At 37.7% G+C, this 9,561-nt stretch overlaps 2 protein-coding genes across 2 annotated transcripts; one reads left to right on the top strand and one right to left on the bottom strand.

Moving 5' to 3' along the window:
• Nucleotides 1–1,219: 1,219 nt before the first annotated feature.
• LOC114536704 lies at nucleotides 1,220–4,012 on the bottom strand. The gene is made up of 2 exons (XM_028558061.1): nucleotides 3,455–4,012; nucleotides 1,220–2,705 (listed from the first exon to the last, which is right to left on the bottom strand). The coding sequence occupies exons 1-2, from the start codon at nucleotides 3,741–3,743 to the stop codon at nucleotides 1,855–1,857; spliced, it is 1,140 nt and encodes a 379-aa protein (XP_028413862.1). The 5' UTR covers nucleotides 3,744–4,012; the 3' UTR covers nucleotides 1,220–1,854.
• Nucleotides 4,013–4,931: 919 nt separating this feature from the next.
• LOC114536470 (peroxiredoxin-4-like) lies at nucleotides 4,932–9,554 on the top strand. Its single transcript, XM_028557828.1, has 7 exons — nucleotides 4,932–5,197; nucleotides 6,288–6,368; nucleotides 6,603–6,639; nucleotides 6,830–6,946; nucleotides 7,385–7,507; nucleotides 7,823–7,883; nucleotides 9,090–9,554. The coding sequence occupies exons 1-7, from the start codon at nucleotides 5,002–5,004 to the stop codon at nucleotides 9,276–9,278; spliced, it is 804 nt and encodes a 267-aa protein (XP_028413629.1). The 5' UTR covers nucleotides 4,932–5,001; the 3' UTR covers nucleotides 9,279–9,554.
• The last annotated feature ends 7 nt before the right edge of the window (nucleotides 9,555–9,561 follow it).

The following is a 9,561-nucleotide window of genomic DNA, read 5'->3' as shown; positions in this document are numbered from 1 at the left end:
ACATTTTCCCTCCCGACTTTTGGTATACATCGCCCTCATGCTGTCGCTTAAAACCTTCGAAATCTTTTGCTGCCTCATACACCAAGTATCACCACGTTGTTGCCGTGACGACGCAAGTGGCGTGAGCAATCCATGTCGCGATCTTGTCGTCTGCGATGAAATCACGGAGACCGGCACAGAGCGCCCAAGAAATGTCTCCACTCTTTTCCCTAAATTTTTCTCGGAAATATCTTGGGTTCTCTGTCCGCATTGCGTGCTCAAAACCATTCCTGATACGACGCGCTTGCCCACTTCTTTGTTCAATGTTTCTAGGAAACCGGAATCCCAATCGGAGAACTCCGAAGAATCCGAGAATTCGGAATCATCGTCCGTGTCCGATGAGTAGCGATCACTGTCGGAAGGCGACGAGCACGATGGCGTCACCAATCGATTTTTCTCATTTTGATACCCAAAAATAGGCGTTAGCAAAACTGACGATTTTCGATGCAAACTTTCGTATTCAGGGCGGAAAAACTCTGGAAAATCTTGAACTGATTTTTTTCTTGCCAAATCTCCGTATATCTGAGCCGGGGCTGTTTGTGAGGTGGTGATTTTTGGTAAAACTATTCCTGCTTTCTTCGAAACTGCTCGACTCGTTTCAACAAAAACGCTGTTGTGCTTTCCATAATTTTCCAACGGATTTGGGAGACCCATTTTTCACTTCCTGGCAGATCGACTCCTGCTTTGTTGCGAAGCTGTTAAAAAGCAGCATAGAATAAACATTATATTAAAAGTAGGTTTGTTTTTGTGGAAATATAATAAACTTTTATTCCTTTAGAGCGAAACTTATGCTGTAGTCCGCTTTTGATATACAGACTTGTTTACTTCAGATCTTGAATTCAGTTCGTAGCTAGTTGACTGTTTAAACTCACCAAATAGTTTTGACTATGTTTCCCTTAAGAAGTAGCGTTGCAAATTGTCGTTTAATCATACAGACATTCGACTCTATCTTTTCAAAGTCGTGAATACATTTTTCACATCAAAAGATTTAGGTGGACGCTGTTTGCAACTTCAAGGAAACTTGGGATGAACCTTTCGGTCAAAATAACACTATTGCAGTAATAAAATGAACGCTTGCACCACGATATGTAATTAATGCATATGCAACGAAATATATCATTTGCAATTACGCTAAAGATGACATAACTGAGGAAGTTAATGGATGAGAATTTAATTCGGGAAGATATTTAAGTGATTAGCACTACAATTAAGATCTTTTAGGGGTGGGAAAACACTTCATGGGTTAGAATAATAAAAAGTAAAAGGTAAAAACACTGCAAGAATCTCGGATGGCTCTATTCACTTCCAATCATTTAAAACTTATGATTTATCCATGTAAGGTTCCAATATCTCTGATGAAGTTAATATCTGGGAATGGTTAGTCTGTTTGGAGGAATTTAGGCAAGGAAAAACAGTTCGTGTGGTATTCAACCAGTGTTTAAACGCGTGCAAACAAACGGATTATCTTTTCTTTGTCTAAATTCGTCAAGATGGATGATCTTTCTCAAATCTCGAGTTGTTATCACAAACTTTTGTGGTGTAACCCAAGTTTAAGCGTACCCAACATAAAGCGGAAAAGATACAAATGCGATATGTCAATTCGTCATGTTTATTTCGTTCAATTTTACCAGCTCGGCCATCGCTCAAATGCTCAAATGCTTGTTAGCTTTTAATCTTTGGTTAAAGCAAAACTTCAAAGAAAACGCCAGTCTACAAAGTGGAATGGACTTTCTCGAAAGTTATTTTAGAATTAATGAGGTTTAGACTGACGAAATCACAATAATATTCTGTTTTGTCGGATGGATTATCAGATTATCAGTCATTCTGAAATACAGATTCAATAGGAATTTCTGGCGTCTCGTAACCTCGGGGTTTTCTCAAATACCGACACGATTTCAGCGTCTCTGCCCAATTCTCTTCTACCACGCTCGGTCGTTCATCGCGACCTCTCGTTTCCTGATCGGAAACCCCCGCCTCCGAGACGTCGTCCTCCTTATCGACGGCACTTCCCTCGCGAACGATATGCCTCTTCCCATTCGCAGCATGATCGTGATTCATCGTATCCGTTTCGAAAGCTTTCGGCACTTGTCCGGACCGCGGTCGAGCATGGTGAGCGGTGTTTATTTTACCAATGGGGTTCGCATTGGTCGTTAAAAGTTTCTCACGGGTATCATTTGTACCCTGAAGCTCATTCGAAGCTTCTTTTGCGTGTTTTGTGTCGTCTCCCGGTGTTTTTGATCGTTTTCCGACAAATTTCTTGGGGCCCACGAGATTATACGACTTACACTTGTATTGCTGCAACACACGTGGATTCTTCCGTGATGGCATATTTTTCAAAGAGTAATCGATTAATGTGCTTTTCGTTGTAAATGTATGACGATTTGCAATTGACCCTGCGGGAATCTTGTTCAATTCTACGACTTCACTCGACTTTAGACCAACTGTGTTTCTTTTGTCATGTCTAACAATTCTACCATGTCCGTTGCCGGCTTTTGAACGCGAGGTTTTGGTAGAAATATGCGCAGAAGGCCTGTTTTTTCTTAAATTTAATCCCACTTCGTTTTGAGCACCTGAATACTTTCTTATCGAACGACCCAGAGCTCCTTGTGTTTGAGATTTTCCGTGTTTCTGATCGCCGTCTTTCCCGATATCTTTTGGTTTTGAACCTAGTAATAATCGGTAAAGTTTAGCGTGGTGAGATGGTGGATGACAGAAGGTGTTAGACTTCAGGTTAAGTGTAATGCGCCACTTGAAAAAAGCCATTAAACTTGATGAATTATTGAGCTACGTGTACATCATTTCTCACTCACAAATCTAAACATTTGCCATTCATGGCCAAGTTAGGACAGTTTATATGACCCCTAGTCTAGCCAACTTAGAAATCTTTCCTCGATCACCACACGATATTTTCAATAACTCATTGCTATGTTTTGCTGCCGTGCACGATGAATGAAGTATTCATAAAACAAAGCAGTTGGCTCGAAAAGTTCGCTAATTTTAAAGGTCGTTAATCGGCAAAAAAAAACGAGTAGAGAAGCTAGTGATCGAGATTTATGACAGACTATAGTGGACGCTGATAATATCATTCTAGATGTAATACAAGAATGGTTCTTTTCTTATTCTAATACTGAATAAAACAGTCAGTTGACGGTTGAGTTTTAATAATTGAACCTACCAGCAACCTAAAATGTGAAAAGCATAAAAACAAAAGGCAAATTTCGCTTCGACTACAGAGTCTGCAAGATCAAGATGCGATAAACATATATGATTCGAAAGATGCGGTCCTCATTTTTATCCTGTTTTGAATTGAACTGCATCATGCCTGACCCAATTCTTTGATCTCTTGTAAGAATATTCGTGATTACATTTGTTATTTGTACATTCGCTTTTTCGTTTTCACATGCGTGGTACATACCTTGTTGCATCTCTTCAGTCGTTCGTAGGTCTCGAACAGCATCGTCTCTTTCCTTGAGTTTCCACTGATGGACTTTAACTTCGTGTATTTGCGAACTAAGTTTCGCTATTCGCCGATTCTTTTGCAGATGAAGCGAATCCATGGTCTTCGCAAGTTGTCGTTCGTTTCGCGTGCTCGCCACACCGTATTTCTTGGGGTTAGTAGTCACGTATTGAAATGTTTCGCTTGCTATTAGGCGATCTTGAGTTCTCGAATTGGCCAACGACCGTCCGTTCTCGTGTTGTTTCATGATTTTACGGCCCTGTTCGGTTCTCAAGAAGCGTCGCACAGCAGTACAGGGAGTAGTTTTATATCATATCTCGTTATGCTGTAGATGATCGCGGAGCGCGTGTCTGTATTTCCTAATCCTGTTGAGACACGGATACACGACAGTTGAACACGAACCGGGAAGGTTTCAATCCTGGACGCCGAAAATGAACCGCGCAAATGAGTTTGTAGACCAATTGCGGTGCGTTTAAAATCGCTTATCAAATTAATGTTAAACTGTTCGACCTTTAGTCTTTGAAAGCCAGTGTAAACGACGTATTTGTTTTCGTATGCAATCCCGTGTTTTTGTCAGATGAAATTCGATCTGGAAGTGTTGACATTTGCAATGAGATGTGAGCAAACGCGTCATTTTAATTAGTATTGGATGTTCTCACCTGCGCAAATACCAAGTGCGTTTCACATTTTCCACGTTCCAGGGACGCCTGCTGGGGGGAGCTCGGGGGGAGGGCAAGAGGGGAGGACAAGAGGGGGGCCGTGTCCCTTGCCTTTTCTCGAGGGAACAGAGGATTTTTTCATTTTAAAGAACTTATTGATTTATGACTTAACTAATACATTAGTAGTAGATTTTACCCTTGTGGAATAGAATATGTATAGCCCCTCGTTGAAACCGTGGAATGAATGAGAGAATTTACTGTATCATCATAACATCGTGATAACAATCAGTCACACTGTTTAAGAAGTGACATGCAACCCCACTCCAGCTCCCCTTTGTTTCCCTCTGATCCCTCTAGCGTACCTGGACGTTTCCACAGCATCATTACAATATACAACTCCCTATATGAGTAATATGACGCTCGGTTTTAACCACAAATACTCTCGTCAACTCTAATAGACTCGTTTACACTTGCGAATTTTAACGTACGACTTTCTCCTTTTGATAAATGTGAACGAGTAATAAGTTACGAATGCTCTGATGTGTACGAGCTCCTATTTAAACATCAGTAACTAATTCACTCGTTCACATCTATCAAAAGAAGGAAATTTCCCACAAAATCGCAGAAAAAATTGTAAGCGTAAACGGGTCAATCCTACGCTTTATAAGAGTTCACTACCGGCTTGCATCCTCTGTCGCCTTGGTAGTTTGGGTCTAAATCTTTTGTATAAGACGAAGTATTGCAATCGTGACACGTCATTGTTCTGCAGGCGCTCGTGTGAAAAAAATAATTCGTCTTTTCGCGGCTCGAAATTTAAAGGTCTTTGGGATCGATTTGCGATCAAAAATGCATTCCTTTCTATTTATCGATTTGAAAACGCAAGTAGCACTCTTCCTTGGGGTGTTTCTGTTCTATTCTCTGGCGCTGTCATTCGCCAACAAAGTTGACGGCGAGGAATCGTGCCGGGTTTACGCTGGAGGTCAAGTTTACCCACAGGAAAGAAAGACGAGTGAACACGCTTTGCATTGGAGCAAGGCTCAAAGTAAGCGGCCGATTTTCTTTGTACGACACATAATTATTTTCACCCGAAGGGTATTGTAATAAATTTGCACAAGTTAGCTATGTGTTTAGGTCATTTTCGTTGGTAATTACGGAGTAATTTCGTGCCATATTGTGGGTTTTCAAAAGGCATCTTAGACCTTTTTGTTTTCATTGTTTATTCAAAACAGATACACGTGTTGTCATTAAAACATGCAAATGATCGTATGGGAATGTACTATGCATGACTAAGATTACCCCATCCGTACTTATGTCTAGTATACGTGGGGAAATTAACAGCCGATCAACAACGATGTATGTTTTATTTCGTTTAAAATGTTTATCGTTTTGTTATAATAAGAGCATTTCCACAGCGTTATCTCCACGTGTTGAATAGTACTTGAAAGCTTTAATTATTTAAACTAAAGGTATGCTTTCTTTAAAGAGATTTATTGTTTGATAAGGCTGCGTATTGTTAAAAAGACTTGTTAATATATTTCTAACGATTTTTTTCGAATATAATACAATATAAACAATAGGATCAGAGATGCCCCCAATATCAGAGGAGATTTTTCTTGTTATCTCATCTTTACTTACAAATGCTTTCTGTGCCAGAGGCATAACATATTTGCAATGCAGTTTTTCATAAAAGCTTAGTTTCTCTCAGATTTTTGCTTCCAAGAATGAAATTTTGTGATGATAGAATTATTGACAGGCTGCATATTTGGCACTATAATGGTTTAGTTAAATATACTGACAATTCCCACCATCTTATTCTTGCTCTTTACTATTAAATCAATATTTATAGAGGGTTGAACAGCAGCATTATTACCAAAATGGTACTCTTCCTAATGGCCCTTGCACACTACCAATGTAGATAGAATTCAGTGGGTTTTTTAACCTCTGGCATTTTACTTACCATTCAACCCTTGGATTACTTCTCGCATTTAACTAAACTTTATAATAACATCCTCCTGATCATGCTAGAAGTCATGTTTCCACAGCGGTCATTTGATCAAATTTTTACGAAATTTATGATAATCCTGTAATATGTCAAGTGCAAAAACTAAGACCCAATATCTTTTTATCATTAGTTGCAAAACCAGCTCCATTTTGGGAGGGAGTTGCAGTCGTTAATGGCGAATTCAAATCATTAAACATAACAGATTTCCACGGTAGGTACAAAAATCCTTTTATTTTTATTAAAACATGCTTTGGAATCCTTTGTGCTTTTCATAACACAATTTTTTTATAGTTTTATGTAATATGATTTTTATTAACTGTTTCAAGTGTTTTAAAAGAGAAATATGACAGTATGGCTTCTAAAAGCACAAATTTTTCAAGCTCTTTCCTTTACTTTTTGATTAGAGATAATTTCCTAAATAAGCTTTAATTAAAATCTATTTTAGGTAAATATTTGGTGTTTTTCTTCTACCCATTGGACTTGTAAGTAGAAATCACCACATATGCTTTGTGTTTATGTCTACAGTATTTAGAATTGAAAATCCTGTTAGGGAAAGGCATGTAAAACCCCCCAGGGGTCCCTATGAGGTTTTACACCCACCATCCACATAAGATAGTTTTAAGTGAGCATGGAATTAATTCATAAAACTCGATCATTTACTTTTTTCCGTAGCACATTTGTATGCCCCACTGAAATCATCGCCTTCAGCAACCGCATTGAAGAGTTTCGTAAAATCAACACAGAGGTTGTTGCTTGTTCAGTGGATTCAGTCTTTACACATCTAGCATGGTAGGTGAATTAAAATAGAGCCGTAATGTGAATATGGTTTGACTTCATTAGTTATAAAGGTACGCATTAGATGGTCAAGAAAAAGTATAGGTTCTCTAGGCTCTCTATAGGTTCTCTACATGTACAACCGAGCAAGATATACATAACCTCTGCCTGGCAATTTTGATGAAAGCCATACCAAGACTTCAACATGGGGTTTTTATTTTATGCCAGAAATAATAATTTTTCACAACTTTTCCTCAGTATTTCATTGGGAACTTAAATCTCGTGTTTATAATAGTTGATGTTGAAATGGTCAAGAATGGAAAAAAATGTTTTTCCCAAATTTACTTTGAACATTTCAGTCTGACTGTTCAGGAGATGTGTGATATCTGTGATTCATACCACAGCATTTTCATCATTAAAACATACTTTTTTCTCTTTCCACTTTGTGTATAGGATAAACACTCCAAGGAAAGATGGTGGTTTGGGAAAACTCGCCTATCCTCTGCTCTCTGATTTAAACCATCAAATTGCAAAAGATTATGGAGTCTTGTTGGAAAACGAAGGACACACCTTGAGGTAGGAATCACCCCATTGCCTTACACTCTCCCCCCTGAGCACAATGGACCACGCCTGTGAGACGAATTAGGGTCATATCAAAGATCCTTCTTGATGTTTGTCCTCTCTCTCCCTCTCTTGACACAGGATATTCATCATATTTTAGTGGTCATCTGTATGTACCATTAGGTCATATATATGCACCTTCTGTATTGAGTGTGTAAGGATTCATATTTCATACCCCCCCCCTGGTGAATTTATGCATCTGATCCATATGTACCATTAGGCATACATATTCCGGGGTTGTTGCAAGAACCTTTTCATTTTTTTGTGCAGAGGACTCTTCATTATTGATGACAAAGGAGTTTTAAGACAGATAACGATGAATGATCTGCCGGTAAGTGCATTATATTATGTACAGTACACATGCTATAAAGCTCAGTCCTATCACGTTATTATAAGAGTCCTTGTTCCAGGCATAAATACGTATGTTTTTGGCCAAACCCAAGGCCCAAAACAGGTATTTTTGCCCAAGAACATCAGCTGTTTCACACTGTCACTATTTTAATAATTTCAAAAGGTTTTTAATCGTAAACTTGCAAAGCAGGTGAAATGTATTTCGGATCATCCTGAAATACATTGAACGTACAGTACTGTAGAAGCACATGGACTAAAATATATTTTAGCCAGACATAATTGCTCATTCAACCAATTGGCCTGCAAAATACACCGTAATAAGAGTTCTAATAGTCGAGGATAAGCTCGCTGCACGTGCCGGCCAAACTCATGAGAGTCGCGTATTTAATGGAAGATTGAACTAGAAAATGGTTGGTTGTAAGAATTAGGGTGATACAGTAGGTAGAAGATTTGAAAGGATGAATGTTTTAAGTGTAATAATATTTAGTTTTATAAAGCAAGCTGCTGCGAAAGATGCGAAACTGGTGATCCTAAATACTGTATCTACTATCAAGTATTTTCGGGAGCTTTTTCTGATTATTATTAGTTATGAATGTTATGATTTTTATTAAGATTTTTATTATTATTTTTATTATTATTTTTATTATGATTTTTATTATGATTTTTTTCTATGATTTTTCTTATGATTTTTCTATGAATTATGAATATTATGGTTTTAATATATTATTGTTACAATTATGATAAACATTATTATTATGATTATTATTGTTATTATTGATTGCCGTGATCATTGCGCAGTTGTGATTATTATTTTTTCATTTAAACATATTTATACAGGATACTTTACTGCTATTAATGATAGTCCTGATAATAATATTGTATCATCGATTATTTTGCAATTTTGATTATTATTATTATTATTATCATTATTATTATTATTATTGATTGCCGTCATCATTACAGCAATTTTGATTATTTTTTTATTTTTTCATTTAAACATACATATTTATACAGGATACTTAAACTGCCTTACGATATAGTAAATATAAAAATATCATCGGTTGATATTTACTATTATGATGATTATTATTGATTGCCGTTGCTGTTATAACTATTATTATTACTAGTATCGATTATTTTTCTTTTATATAAAATTAATTTAAAAAGCATATTTTTGCGTCATCAGGTCGGCCGATCAGTCGACGAGACCTTACGATTGGTTCAGGCCTTCCAATATACGGATAAACACGGTGAGGTGTGCCCGGCAGGGTGGAAACCTGGGGCGGACACTATTGTACCTGACCCCAAAGAGAAACTGGACTATTTTACGAAACACGACGAGGAAGGACCCGATTCGCCCAAAGAAGAAATGTAGTGGTTGACTTTTTCGGATCCTCGCACTGATCTCAAAACTCTGTCTGGATGGATGTTTAGGTAGCAAACGGATATAGCGGTTACGATCACCAATTATTTCTCTTTGTCCTCAATCCTAATTTTGAACGCTAATCCAAAACCCGAACCTTAATCCCTAATCTATTTTGCAACATAAAACTCGTGCATTATCCAGTCTCGGTTTTGAGGTCAGTGGTGAGCGGAGTGAACCGGATATGTTAATGGATAAGATGGGATAAAGATGGATGAATACAATGGCAAATTGA

This window comes from Dendronephthya gigantea, unplaced genomic scaffold, assembly GCF_004324835.1.
Source record: "Dendronephthya gigantea isolate DGI-Jeju-01 unplaced genomic scaffold, DenGig_1.0 000002F, whole genome shotgun sequence".
Lineage (NCBI taxonomy): Eukaryota > Metazoa > Cnidaria > Anthozoa > Malacalcyonacea > Nephtheidae > Dendronephthya > Dendronephthya gigantea.
Note: the sequence above shows the minus strand (reverse complement) of the source record. Positions and strands in the feature narration are given on the sequence as shown.